This window comes from Lutra lutra, chromosome 4 (genome assembly GCF_902655055.1).
Source record: "Lutra lutra chromosome 4, mLutLut1.2, whole genome shotgun sequence".
Lineage (NCBI taxonomy): Eukaryota > Metazoa > Chordata > Mammalia > Carnivora > Mustelidae > Lutra > Lutra lutra.
The window spans coordinates 59403040-59418535 of NC_062281.1; the positions used below are offsets into that span (position 1 = coordinate 59403040).

Below are 15496 nucleotides of genomic sequence, written 5' to 3' on the forward strand. Positions count from 1 at the left end.
ACTGTTCTGTCGCTTTCTTCCTATGGGTATTGCGATTTACAATGCACTTCTGAAAAAAATACATTAATTGTAAGTTCCATTGTCTTTAAAAAACAATAACCATTTATTTAAATTACGGTTTTGAAATTTTTTTAATTGTGTTGACCAAGATACCGAGAACCATATGTAACTTCATTATATCTAAACAATACTATTAAGATAAAATGCTTTAGGAAAATTAAAGAAGCTATTTTAAATACAGAATAAAAAGCCTTAATAACTTAAATAATGATAATATTCTTTAAATCAAGAAATATTTCATGTACCTTTAAGTAAATGAATATTATATTGTATATCAATAAAAGACGCAAACGTTTAATTTTTGAAAATTACCAAGTAGGCACCAACATACACAAGGAAAACAACTGCTTTTGGAATCAAGACTTGTCACAAAAACTTAGTTGATGTGAATTCCTGCCACTTTTAACAAGATAAAAAATGTGTAAACATGGAGCTTTGGGTAAATGAGTTATGATGTCATCATTTCATCACCTGCATTTATTCTGGATATATGTAAAAAGTGGCAAATAATGTCAGAAAATATAGATTAATGAGAGTAAACAGAGCAACTCATAAGACAAAGATCACTCTTTCAGGTCTGGATTTAGGCTAGACAGAAATAGGGCAGAACCCAGACTAGCTTCACCCTGTTTAGCAAACTAGGTTGTCTCACGTCGTTTCTAGGGTTATCTGCTATACTGAAGTACAGGAAAAAAACAAGACCAATAACACCTTGACTTCCCATGTTAAATGTGGCCTTAAAAAAAATCTAAGTGACAAACTGGAACCAAGTTATTACAACATGCACCATGGACCAAAAGTACCACTGGTTGTTTGGCTCAGGGCCTTCAGTTGCCTACCAAAAGCAGAGGTATCCAGATGTATTTTGTTCTACATTTGGAAAAGTGCTATGCCAAGGTTCTGCCCATAGTTTTGCCTATATGTGAGGTGAGAACAAGCAGGCACAGCTATCAACCTTCCCAGCAGACTGTCAACAGTTCCTTAAAAGACATGGAAATAGCTATAATACCAGAAAATGGCTTATATAATTGGCCCATGTGTTCTTTTTTTAGGTAAAGTAGTCTGGCTGCTAAAGCGCATTCTAGACTTAGGTACACTTTGCGTCATAGTGAACCACTTGGGATCAGTCACTCTATAGTGTTTTAGAGGCTCTATGTTAAAAATTTGTAGCAAGAGGTAAATATCCATTAACTCATTTTAGTATTTGAATTCCAGACCATTTGAATGTATTTATTATTATCTCAGTAGCTCCATATTACAGGATAATTTTTGATGTACTACCAATATTTTAAATATTGAATTATTTGAAACATTCATTCCTTCATCTCTAACATTTCCAATTTCTATGTCAGTATCTCCAGTGTTACTGATATCCTACCTTCCAGAACTTTTATTATTTTAACTCCTCTTTCTTACCTGTCCTGTCCTCACATTTATCTCATATATAATCTCCTCTATTTTCCACCCATCCTTTCATTCAACAGATTTGTTGCACCACCAACAATATTCAATCAACGAATATTTACTGAGCACTTTTATGCATCAGGCACAGGGTTATAAACATTAATAAGGTAGGATGTTTACCCTTCCAGAAATTTAAAGTCTTGGAAGGGAAAACAGATACGTAACTATTTAATTGCAACAAAACTGTTATACTTTCAATAGGTTTGAATAAAATACTTTAGGAACACAGAAGTAATAGGACAGAGGGATGGGTGCACCAGAGAAAATTTTGCAGAAAGACAACATTTGAGCTTAGTCTTGAATAAGAGATTATGTGGAGGAGACGGGAAGCACAGACATTCGAGGCAGAGACAAAACTGATGAGCAAAGAGACACGAGGAAGCACAACCACCTTTAAGAACAGTGAAAACAGTTCGATGTGAACACAGATCGGGATATACACAACGGAGTTGAGGGCCATAGGCAGAATTGACAAGATGTGTCTCCTTAATTATACATTAATCAAAGTGGGCTTCAACTTGAGAGCATCCAGAAGTTAACAGAAGTTTTGAACAGCTGAGTAACCACCACAGATTTGTTTGAAGAAAAAGACAGATTTAGTAACAATGGGGAAGGTGTACTAAAGTAAAAAATAAAGTAGGAACAGACTGGTGTAGTCTGTTTGGTGAGAAGCTGTGGTACCAATCTTGAGGTGAGATAACGAGAAAAGGTTGGGATGAATTGGAAGAGATGAATTCAAAAGACATTTCTGAGACAGAATCTACAGCATTCGGCACGTAACTGTGTATTTATGTTTGTGTGCATGTTATGTGAAAGTGGGAAGAAAGAATGACAGCATGGCAAGAGCTGGGGGGATGGGACCAGTTTTCTATTCTGTGGGGTATTTTGTTTTGTTTTGCTTTGCTTACAGAAAACTGAGCTGATGCTGATGAGATCTACTAAGAATCCAGGAAAAGAAGTAGGATCACAGGCAAGGGTAGAGGAAAAAGGGTAAGGCATTCATTTTCTTTTCAGACATCTTAAGGTTGAAATAACTGTGGAGTAATATCACATGGAGATGACCCAGTAGTCATTTGGAAATATGAAAATGAAGCTCAAAGAGATGACAGTTACATGGAGATACAAACTAGGTATGGACAATATACCATCAATACACAGATTGGTATTTACAGTCAAAGGAGTAGATAATATCTTATAGCAAGGGAGAAGGCCAAAAGGAAAAACCTAAGAAACAAAGTCTTACAAGATGAGCTGGAAAAAGAATACATTGATGAAATGACCAGAAAAATAAAACAACAAAACAATAAGGTGAAAATCCCGGGGGAAGGAAAGGCCTGAAAAAAGAGCATATGTGCAACAATATCAAATGTCTTATCTCCTTTTGGCTTGTGGTTTTATTCTTTACACCAATTTTACCACTGAGAAAAGCAGTGCCCTGAAGGGTTGCTGACTGTCAGAGGTCACATACCAGTAAGCGGCAGAGGCAAATGTGAACCTGCTAGTACTTTTTCCTTTAAAAATCCATTGCCTCTTCTAGCAACAGTTTCCTTTGGTAATGTTAGAGCTCTAGTTTCTCAGCTTACCCAGAAGTAAAAGTGGGTAACCTCTCTCTTTAAAGTGCTTGTCTGAAGTAAAAACTTGTAGAACTTTTTCATTTATGAGCTTTCAAAAAGAAAGCCAACTAGGGGGCCTTTCCAAGCATCACTGGTTTCAATAACGAATAACTCATTTCTCCCCTTCCTGATTCTGCCCCAGGTCTGTGCTTTCCTTAACCTACTCTTCTAGAAGGTTCCATGGAAACACCACCTGCCTGTCTCTCTTCCTCTAGGTGAGCTATGTCCTCCAATTCAGGATCCTGACCACCTTCTAGGAACACCATAAACCCCACCTTTCCCACCGATTAACTCTCACCGTTAGGAATATTCCATTATTCTGTGCTCCCTTGGCATTATTCACACACCTCAGCAGAGAATTTTATGCCCTTGTTTACTCTAACATTTTCGAATGTGTCTATTCTTTCTTCTCAATCAACCTATAAGCTCTTCAAGGGAAGATGTGGCATTCCAGAGTCAACTTTTAACTCTATTAGTTAAATGAGGATAAGATAGGGATAGAGGGGTGCCTGGGTGGCTCAGTGGGTTAAAGCCCCTGCCTTCAGCTCAGGTCATGATCCCAGGGTCCTGGGACTAAACCCCCACATCGGGCTCCCTGCTCAGCAGGGAGGCTGCTTCCCTCTCTCTCTGCCTGCTGCTCTGCCTACTTGTGGTCTCTGTCTGTCAAATAAATAAATAAAATCTTAAAAAAAAAAAAAAAGAGTAGGGATAGGGATGTGATGTTAGTAAATGTGGATGTGGTTTGGTTGCCATAGGTCCAAGTACAACAAGTACACTAACATGAACTCCAAGCATAAATAAGGTTACTGGCTGTTCACATTTTTAATATGATGTGACATCTAGCATACAAGTAGACAAAGTGGTGGCACTCTAGGTTATGGCAGACTTTACAGGAAATAACTCTTGAAGCCAAATTTTAATTTTGCTTTCTCAGAATAAGTACACTTTTAAATAATTATGTGAATAAATAACATTTTCACAAGGTTGATCAACATCTTGTACTTCTATTACTATGTAATACATAAGTCAACTATAGTTCACATAAAATAGTATTGTTCTTTTAGGCTTTCCCCTTAAATGTGTATTCTAGAAAATGTGTTCCACTACAGCTGGGCAATGAAGTTCTTTGCAGCTGATTAATGGCCAAGACACAGTTCCAGTGCTAATAGTATCTAAGGGCAACACAACATAAACCCTGGCTGGTTTCTAAATCTACATTTCAAGGATAGAATGAAACCAGTGAAACTAAAAAGAAACTCATATAAACACCCCAGACTAGACATCATACAATAGGCAGTTATTTTCTTTGGAAGTCAGACATGAAAACGAATCACAGAACTGTTCTTTCATTATTTCCATATTACTTAAAACACACACAAATATTCTCAGGTTTCTTTTTATGGGTTCAAACTCCCAAGTTCTTCCTTATTTTAAATAAAGCAATGGAATGCCTATCCACATGGAATAAGCATAAAGTGGCCTACTTGGAAAGGCTCCATAATTGGCTCTTGCTGTTCTAAAGCTCACAAATGAAGAAGTCATAGAATATTTTACTTTGGACAAACGCTTTAAAATATGCAAAAAGCCGAAATGTGAGACATTACAGATGTCATGGCCCGCACAGAATTTTGAAAAGAGCTAACGATTTCCTCAGGTATTTTATTTAAACACTATGGGGAGACATAAAATTAACTCTCAGTCATAGTCACATTTACTGAGACCTTACAACATACCTGATGAGCTAAATTTTATAGGTTATCTCATTCAATCCCCACAACAACCCTCTGCAGTGAGTACACATGCTAGACATGAGGGAACAGAAGTAGAAAGAAATTAATTTGCTCAAAATCACACAGCTAGTGGGTATCAGTGCCGGAATTTAAACCCAGACCACCTGATTGCCAGGCCCTGATTCTTAACCTCTGATGAGTTCTATTGAGTGCTACCTACTTTCTTCAGGGTAATTTTTTTTTTTCCTAATGAAAGTTAAAATAATATGCTATATTTTGTAATGGGTAATGTGAACTTAGAACTTCCATATATCATGTAAGTTGCCTAGAGAATACTCATCAGCACTAATGTAAATGAAGAAAGAAGAAAACTAGAATGCATTAAAATTAATTATACCCTACAATGTATCCAAGGGAGAAATGTAATTCCCAATTTTCACTGTATAAGCATTGCTATCACCAATAATTACTTACCAGTTTTTGCTAGTACATTCCTGATTTTAGTATAATAGATATTTGAAAATGTTTTATATATTTAAGATATAAAGGAATACATTCATTAATAAGTAATATCCCAATAACCTTTAAAAAGTAAGTTTGTGGGTTGCCTGGGTGGCTCAGTCAATTAAGCATCCCACTCTTGATTTCCACTCTGGTCATAATCTCAGAGTCATGAGATCGAGCCCCATGTACAGCTCCACTGTGGGCAAGGAGCCCACTTAAGATTCTCTCACTCCCTCTCCGTTGGCCCCTCTCCACCTTTCTAAAAATAATAATAATAATAATAATGTAAGTTTGTTTCCCAAACTTGCTGTTTTACTCTAAAAATAAATACGTTAATATGGATAAACCACATTTTTCAAAAAATATTTGTCCAGGCTTGTTTTCACATGTCAAAGTGCACAAATAAACCCACAAGAAAAAAAAGTAATTGCCAAAGCACTGCTTCCCATAAAGAACCACAGAAATATACCCTTTACAATGGGTCATTTACATATTGGTAAGAAGCAAGGACCCATTGGAAAGTTATCAATAATCCAGAAAATTGCTTTAAGTTATTGGTCCCTGATTTTTCAGATCCACTATTCATAAGGTCCATCAGTTAGGAATTAGGAAGCAATTGTTCTACTAAGTCCCTTAAAAGCAAATGCGTGAGCTGTTCAGCATTTTCAGTATAGGAGTCTTCCTGGTAAGGGTAGAATTTAGAGCTTTCAGTAGGAACATTGCATCTGAAGATATTCAATTCTACTCTGAAATTCAAAGAGCTCTTAGAATAAAGGGAACACTGATAAAAGAATATGCAGATGAAGATAGTCCCCAAGAAAATCTGCCTTTTTTTTTTTTTCTAATTTCATACAGGACAAATGGTAATGATTAAATAATAGCATGAGGGAATTTAACCAGGAAGACCAAAAGCATTAATAAACATTTTTTGTACATACCATTTGAAAAATGTCCTTACCATATACTGCATATTAGACGCTGTTGGATACACCTGACTTCGTAATTTATTATGAAGGTCCAAGATACTCTGCATGTCATTGTCTGTGATGGCCCTTTTCCCTCTCTGCTTGGCCATCCACCACTCACCATCCTCATCCATGTACTTTTCCAAAAGTTTCTCCAATAAAGTAGCATTAGGAACTACCATGGCTGGAATTGCTCTAGCCATGAATAGCACTGTGGTTACTCTGAGCCACTCCTGCGCGGTACACTTCATAATGAATGATCTCAGGATTTCCCCGGGAAAATCTCCAAGACAGGCTCTTCCTCTCCTTTTGGCTATAAAGACATGCGGTGTGATTAAGGTGAAAATCGAGGCAGATATTAATTTTCTAATAACAAAAGTAAAATAAGTTAGAGAAGAAGTGTGCCAGTTTGATTTGTTTATATAATGTCAACGAAAGGACATGCATTTTTCAAAATAACTACCTCCAATCCATTTTTCTCTAGAGGATTTTTCACAATGCATTATTTTCACAAAATAAACAATTATATGTACCAAGATAACATGCATGAGGCAAAAATAAATGGAAAAATTAGCCCGAAGAGTCCAACCTTGAAATCAGTTTCTTAATTGAAAGGCTTTATTTAAACGGCTATATATCGCATGCAGCCTGGAAAGGGTATTATCTATCTACAGTGTATTCTACCAATCTAGGGGTCCACGTTTCTGTGTCTTAAGGTATCATTTTATATCAGTGTCCCATCTCCAGTTCTCAGACACTCAGACACATGTCTACAACATGCTGAAATTGAGGTGAATGTTTTAAAGTACAGAATGTCATTCATATATATATCCACGGGTACATCTAGAAGGCCCATGAAACTAATGCCAAAGAATGGTCTGGGAGGAATCTCTTACCAGGCGCAGGGCAAGAAGAATTCAATCATTTCCTGGAAAGTGTGTGTCCAACCTGTGGCCGGCACCCGATAAAGCTAATAGTTCACCAGCAACTTCAGCCTTTCCTCCCACACGCCGCAGGCGCGCTCTTCACTTACTTAACCCAAACGGAAAGCGCGCGACAGGAGGAGGGGAAGGTGAAACCCACAGTCACTTGGAAGCACAAGCGCCCGCAAATCTCCATCGCTGCAGCTTTGCAAGCAGCCCCCTCACTCTCCGTGTCCGCTCACTCTCTACGAGTTGGTTTTTGTTTTGTTTTGTTTGCTTGTTTGTTTTTCTTTTTTTAAAGACGGGTTTTAGAAGAAAAAGGTAGATAGGAAAATGTGGGAGCCTGACGACTCGGCGATGCGTTTTAGAAATGCCCTTACCTCTCCAGCGTGAAGTTCCGTAGGAGCGCGGAGCAGAGCAGCACGTCCGGCCTCCCACAGCCGCCCCAGCCTGTGCACGCGACCGCACACACAGAGTCGGGTCGGGAAGGACCGGGGCGCGGCGCGTCCTGGAGCGACGAGGGCGCTGATAGAGAGTGGCCGCGAGCCTGGGCCTCCGCGGCTCCGTCAGGACCTGCAGCAGGCGACGCGCTCCAAAGTTAGAGCCTGAAATTCGGGCCGAAAGGGAGCCGCTCGGCTAAGCCACGGTGGGCGCCAGAGCTCCCCCGAGCGCTCTCTGCAGGAGCAAGGGGCGGGGACAGGAGCCGGGCTGGGAGGTAAAGGCTGGCGGCGACTTCGCGCTCCCGCTCCGAGAATCCACTGTGCGCAGAGCCGGGAGCCGAGCGCTTCCGCTGGTTCCCCGAACTCCCGGGCATTTATTGCGATCCCTGCGCGCGCACGTGACGTGAGCGCCCCTCCTCGCCCACCCCCACCTCTACCCTGTCTGGCCCGCTGCCTGCTGCCGAGCGGGGAGCAGCCGCCCTACTTCTCCCCCAGCCCAGCGAAGCCCGGGCGCTTGGCCTTTGTGGGCGTACTTTGGGCTTCAGAGGCCCGGCGTGCGGATCAGGACCCCGTAGGAGGCGTATGCTTGGACGGCCCCAACTCCTCCCGCCCCTCACAGCTCCTCTGCTTCCAGAGGTCTTCTTCCTGGTTGCTTCCTGAGATGTTCCAATTACTTTAACAACCCTTACAGAAAAGGAGGCGCCCCAGAGACCATGCAGTAGGAGTGGGGATGGGTTAACACCTCAGATCCTGAAGATGCAGAATGTTGGGGGGGGAGAGGCGGTGCGGAGGGATGGGGGAGGAAAGGCTTTTTCTTTTATTTTCTCCAGGAGATCACTTCTGTTTCCAGGATCCAGTGTCTAGAATTGAGTTGTTCTTTTTGGCTCCTTTAAACCTTTACGATGACCAGATGGACAAGGGGTTTCATAGAATGATGTAATGATCTGTCATTTGGGATTGTCTGACAGTTGAGAGTCTCACTTCATCTATAAAATATGTGGCATTCGCTTCCCGAGGAGACGAGAGCAGTTTTGTTTTGTTTTGTTTTGTTTTGTTTTGTTTTCATTTACAATGATGTAGATATTTTTGGAGTTGATATATAAAGGGCCCCCTACATTAATTCATCAGTGCTATATTAGCAGGAATTCAAAACCCAGCCCTAGACTTGATAGTGAATAAGTGCCAGTTTCTCTGTTGTCCATGTTATAACTTGGAGTAGGAAAATAACTAGTTTTTTTTATTTTTTTAATTAGTAAGCATTATTTAATTCATTTACCTTTGCTTCCCTTCTGCAGTAAGCCATGATTTTAATTCTTTATCTCTAAATGCTATATATATGATCAAATGAAGTAAAACATTTTGATAGTAACTCCCAGATCATCCCACACTGCTACTTGTCTCTTTCCACAATACAATTACACTTTATGGAACCTAAAAACTGACATTTAAGCCTCAAGTCAACTTGAGACCTTGATTCCTCTCACAATAAAGAAAAGGGAAGCATCACCTATCAGAAGGGCACAGAAAGTGAAAAATTTTGATGCACATATGACTTTCATAGGTGTAATTTTTACAACTTCATAGCAGTTTAAGCACAAAAAGACTGTTGCCTTGTATTTTTCAAACAGTTATTTATAACTCTTCTGCACAGGGTTCAGAAAGTTGGCTTTTCCTCCTGGAAACTACAATTTTGAGGTAGCATTGAAAAGTATGCTGAGTATCAAATAAAAAAATCTTAAACGTAATAACAGCACTTGAAACGTTTTCAAAGTGAATTTGAACTGAGAAGAAGGGAAGTAAGATGATAAGGACCCAAAGTTAAATGCACTGACTCTTGAATGTTTACATCATAAGCCTTTCCACACAATATACAATCAGACACCTAAAGGCTTACATTAAAGAAAATAAGATTTGGTTTTAAGGTTTTATTTCCAAACTCTCCAGATCAAAAAAAAAAAAAAATTATCCCTTGGCTCAGCATTTACATTGGCTTCCAATTTGGTACTTCAAGTCATATTTTTATGTAAAAGAATGATTCAAACATTCATTATATTAAATATCAACATTTTGATAACGCAGCTTATCATATCTGATTTAATATATATGCCTGAAATGTTCTGAAGAGAAGTGACAGTATTCTTGAATACTCAAAGATGATACTCTTCACGTTGTTATTTGTGGTTGAAAAATCTGTATGTAGACAGAGCGAACATCTTCTCCACACTGAATTCATGTAAAAATGGCACTTTGGTTTGTGGCTAAGGATGTTACTTATAAAGCCATGGTTGTTTTTAGCATTACTACTTTCTTGTGGCAGACGCTGTTGATTACCTAACCAACAACCAGGCTTCCACCCCTTTCTTCCAAGACTGCAGTTTACTGAGGGTGGTCATACTCTCACATCCTGTTCAGCTGGCATCTTTAGGAGGTGAATGTTGATTAACTAAAGCCAGTCGTCACAATTTAACCCCGCTGGCAGTGATTGATTTCGCATGGACATGCCATGCAATCCTGGCTGCTGAACGGATGGAAGAAATTGTCTTAGGTATGAGGAGAAAGGTTGGTAAGATTTTCTTCTATAATAAAGAGAGATACAAAAGGCAAAGATGTTCCAGTGGGTACTGATAAGTTTGTGAAATTTAAAGATAAAGCCGTTACTGTACAAAGAAGAGGGGCAAGCCTGAGAGCAGACACCTATCAGCTTGGCTGAATGGATGGACAGATAGTGTTGTCATCTCTTTGCCATTGGCCAGTCATTGAACACCTGCCTACAAGAGAGATAATAAATGCATTGTTTAGGCCACATTGACTTGGGTGCTCAGTTACTTGCTGCTCAAAGTATTCTAAGAGACATATGTGCAAAGAAGATACCTTCCTCTGGCAATGTCATTTTGTCCATGCTGCTATCATTTTCTGCCAATGTGCATACTTAGGTGCTATCTTTAAATACATTCCTATGCATTTTTCTGTCCCTGCCCTTGCAAAAGTAGGTATGGGCATACCTCAGAGATATAGTGGTTTCATTTCCAGACCATTGCAATAAAGCAAGTAGCATAATAAAGCAAGTCAAATGAGGTTTTTTGTTTGTTTGTTTGTTTGTTTCCCAGTGCATATACAAGCTATGTTTATACTATACTGTAGTCTATTAAGTGTGCAATAGCTATGTCTAAAAAACAATGTATATCTTAATTTAAAAATATCTCTAAAACATGTTAAGGGTCATCTGAGCTTTTAGTGAGTCATAATCTTTTTGCTGGTGGAGGGACTTACCTCAGTGTTGCTGGCTGCTGACACATCCAGGGGGTGGTTACCGAAGGTTGGCGCAGCTGTGGTAATTTTTAAAACAACAATGAAGTGCGCCACATTGATTGACTTTTTCATTCACAAATGATTTCTCTGTAGCTTGTGATGCTGTTTGAGAGCATTTACCCACAGCAGAACTTCTTTCAAAATTGAGTAAATCCTCTCAAACCCTGCTTCTGCCTTAACAATTAAGTTTATGTGATATTCTAAATCCTTTACTGTCATTTAAAAAATCTTCACAGCATCTTCACCAGGAGTAGATTCCATCTCAAGAACCACTTTCTTTGCTCATCCTTAAGAAGCAACTCCTCATCCATTCCAGTTTTATTGTGATGTTGCATCAATTCAATCACATCTTCCAGCTCCACTACTAGTTCTGGTTCTCATGCTATTTCCACCACCTTTGCAATGATTTCCTCCACTGAAGTCCTGAACCCCTCAAAGTCATCCATGAGGATTGGAATCAACTTCTTCCAAACTCCTATTGATGTTGATATTTTGACCTTTTCCTATGAAGGACACATGTTCTTGAGGGCATCTAGAATAGTTAAATCTTTCCAGAGGTTTTCAATTTACTTTGCCCAGATCCTTCAGAGAAATCATTATCTATGGCAGCTATAACCTTATGAAATGTATTTTTTAAATAACAAGATTTGTAAGCCAAAATTACTCTTTAATCTGTAAGTGGCAGAATGAATGTTGTGTTAGCGGGCATGAAAACAGTATTAATCTCATTGTACATCTCCACCAGAGTTCTTGGGTGACCAGAAGCTTGTCAATGAGCAATAATTTTTGTAAGGAAGCTTTTTCTCAGCAATAGTCATAACAGTGGGCTAAAAGTATTCCGTGAGCCATGTTATAAACAAATGTGCTATCATACAGGCATTGTTTCCTTTATAGAGCACAAGCAAAGTAGATTTAGCATCATTCTTACGAGCCCTAGGATTTTCAGAATGGGAAATGAGCAGAGGCTTTGACTTAAAGTCATCGGTGGCTTTAGCCCCTAACTAGAAAGTGAGCCTGTATATGAAGCTTTAAAACCAGGCATTGACTTCTCCTCCCCACCTATGAAAGTCCTAGATGGCATCGTTTTTCTATTAGAAGGCTGTTCTGTCTACATTGAAAATCTGTTGTTTCCTGTAGCCACGCTCATTAACTATCTTAGCCGGATGTTCTGGAGAACTTGGGGCAGCTTCTACATCAGCACTTGCTGCTTTACCTTGGACTTTGATGTTATGGAGATGGCTTCTTCCATAAAACTCATAAACCAATTTCTTCTAGCTTCAAATTTTTTTCTGCGGCTTCCTCACCAATCTGAGCCTTCATAATTTAGGAGAGTCAGGGCCCTGCTCTGCAGGATGCTTATGCTTAACAGAGTGTTGTGGCTTATCTGACCCCCTATTCAGAACATTAAAACATTCTGTGTATCAGCAACAAGGCTGTTTTGCTTTCTTATCATTTGTGTATTCACTGAAATGGCACTTCTAATTTCCTTTAAGACCTCTTCTTTTACATTCACAATTTGGCTAATTGGCGCAAGAGGCCTAGCTTTAGATCCATCTCTGTTTTCAGCATACCTTCCTCACTAAGCTTAGTTATTTCTGTTTTTTTTTTTTTAATTTAAAATAAGAGGTGGTGAATTATTCTTTCACTTGAAGACTTAGAAACCATTATAGGATTATTAATTAGCTTAATTTTAACATTGTTGTCTTTCAGGAATTAAGGAGGCCCAATAAAAGGGAAAGAGACCAAGCAATGGCCGGTCAGTGGTGCAGAGTACACACAACATTTATTGAGTTCATAGATTTGCAGGGGCGTGGTTCATAGCACCCTAAAAGAATTACAGTAGTACCATGAAAGACCTCTGATCACAGATCATCGTAACCAACACCACAACAAAGAAAAAGTTTGAAATATTTTGGGAATTACCAAAATGTGACACAGAGACAAGAAGTGAGCAAATGTTCCTGGAAAAATGGCACGATAGCCTTGCTTGACACAGGGTTGCTGCAAACTTCAGTTTGTAAAAATTGCATTATCTGTAAAGTGCAATGAAACAAAACACAATAAAATGAGGTTTGCCTGTATATATTTATCTGTATATATTCCCCTGTAGGCATTGTATCCACTGTATGGTTTCATGACCCTCAAACCTGGACCTCAAGCTGAGGCACTGACTGTTTTGGTAGTATACCATGGATAAACCCATCCTGCACTAGGGGATATAGAGATATAGATATAAAGGGAATTCCTGTCTTAAGAGGTAGACTCAGTATAGTGCAATGTTTTGAAGTGTGGAATTTTAAATTAAGATGCTGGAATTAGCTCCATGAACTGTTACTAGTTGTGGGATCTTGATTATGTTTCTTGGCCACTATGAGCCCCTAAACTTCCTCTTTAAGAGGAAATAATAATAGTAGCTATCTGAACCCTTGTCACTTTGTGTACTAAGATGAGTTAATGGGGTACCTGGGTGGCACAGTTGGTTAAGCATCAGACTCTTGGTTTTGGCTGGGGTCATGATCTTGGGTCATGAGATCCACCCGGCATTGGGTTCCACACTCAGTACAGAGTCTGCTTGAGACTATCTCTCCCTCTCCACCATGCACTCTCTCTCTATAATGAATAGATGGAATCTTTGAAAAGAGAGAAAGAGAGAGTGTTAATGCATGGGAACACTTAAAACAGTAACAAAAAAAGTTCTCAACAAGAGTTAAATATTATTATAAGAACTAAACTAGAGACTTTATATATGTTATTTTATAAACTCAATGGGATTTAATCAAAGTACTATGCAGTTTAGAAGTTTAACTTTTAAATCAAAGACAAGTAACTGGCTATAGACATGATGAAAATAATCTATAATATTTCTGGGAACGTGTAGTCAATTTTCTTCTCATTGTTCTTATGGTATTTAATTCATCTTAGCATAGGAAACAGTCTACACTCTTACTCAAAGCAGCCCTTTGTCTCTGCTCAACATCTGAAATATATGTATATGTCTTTCATGTATATGTATGCCAGATTTTAATGAATGCCATATATTGTCTTTCTACTCTAACTGCACACATGCAATCAGTTATCAAACCTTGATTATTGAACTGTAATATATATACATTAAAATGCAGAAATCTTAAATGTGCAGCTTGATGAAATTTTACAAAGTTAACACATCTGTGTGGAAACCACTCAGATCCAGATAGAGAATATAATCATCCCCTCAAAGCCTATTTTGTGCCCCTTTCCTGATATGTCCTCCCTAAAGATAACTAATATTCTTACTTTTTATCTACAATTAGCTTTGCCTATTTTTAATTTATACATAAATGGAATCATACAACAGATTCTTCCATTATCTGACTTCTTTTGCATCTTATTTCCTTCAGATTCAGTATGTCTTCAAGAGTCATCCATGTTGTTGTATATGGCAATATTTTTTTCTTTTTCTTTGGTGAAATTACCACAATTTATTTATCCATTCTGTTGTTCAATATTAGAATCGTTTCCAGTTTAGGAGTGTAAAAATAATCCTGCTAGGAACATTCCTGTACGTGTCTTTTGGCACACATATTTATAATTTTTTAATTGGCTGTATAGCTAAGAGTAGAACTGCTGAGTCCTAATGTATACTTATGTACAATTTCAGTAGATAATACTGAATTGTATACTTTTTTCTTATTGATTTGCAGGAATCTTTTGTAAGTGTCGGGGGTGTCTTTTTTAGATATAAAATATTCATTTCTTATTTCTCTCCTTTCATTGCCTTTTCTCTCTTGTAATCATGTCTCTTGATGAACACAATGTCTTAATTTTAATGAAGTTCATTTTATCATCCTTTTTCTTTTGGTAAATGATGTGTGTGACCTGTTGGAGAAATATTTGCCTATCCCAAAGTCATGAAGAAAGTTCTCCTATGTTATCTTCTACCTCTGTTATTTTATACTTTACAACCAGGTCTTCGATCCACCCAGAATGGATTTTTATGTTATGCTATGTCAAAGGAATAACTGATTTTTTTAAAGAAAGATTGCGATGATTATATTGAAATCTGCATTTTGTGTAGCCATCGCTATAAAACTATGAATTTGTTCTGGAAAAAAAGGTAAGTTTCAGAATGGAAAGAGAAAAGTGTCATTGTTCTTGAAATCTAGAGTCACTATGATGCTTTGATCAGATTATTTAAAACATAAATGCTGAGATTGATGCCATAACCTGCAAACTCTTTAACCTGTTTCCTGAAGTCTAGGAAAGTAATTATTTTAAGCTTATTATTAGATTTTTGGAGAACCTATTTTGTCATCTATTTGAAATCTGACCCATCTACATTCACTAAGTGCAGTGATTCATTTTAAAGATATTTTCTTTTACCACCAGAGCCGTCCTACATGATCTGAAAAAAACAAAAGTTCAATAATTTCCTTCAGTATTTCTGAGCCTTTGTTGATCCTGTTCTCACTGCTTGGAGTCTCCTCCATTTATTCTTCTTTGAGTACC

At 38.3% G+C, this 15496-nt stretch overlaps 1 protein-coding gene across 1 annotated transcript in view; it reads right to left on the reverse strand.

Moving 5' to 3' along the window:
* CRISPLD1 (cysteine rich secretory protein LCCL domain containing 1) overlaps positions 1-8327 on the reverse strand; it is a 47944-nt gene extending 39617 nt beyond the window's left edge. The window contains exons 1-2 of the mRNA XM_047728687.1: positions 7640-8327; positions 6330-6649 (exon numbers count right to left, since the gene is read on the reverse strand). Of these exons, the coding sequence (XP_047584643.1) occupies positions 6330-6587 (258 nt within the window). The 5' untranslated portion in view covers positions 6588-6649; positions 7640-8327. The remainder of the gene's footprint in view (positions 1-6329; positions 6650-7639) is intronic.
* Positions 8328-15496: the final 7169 nt, after the last annotated feature.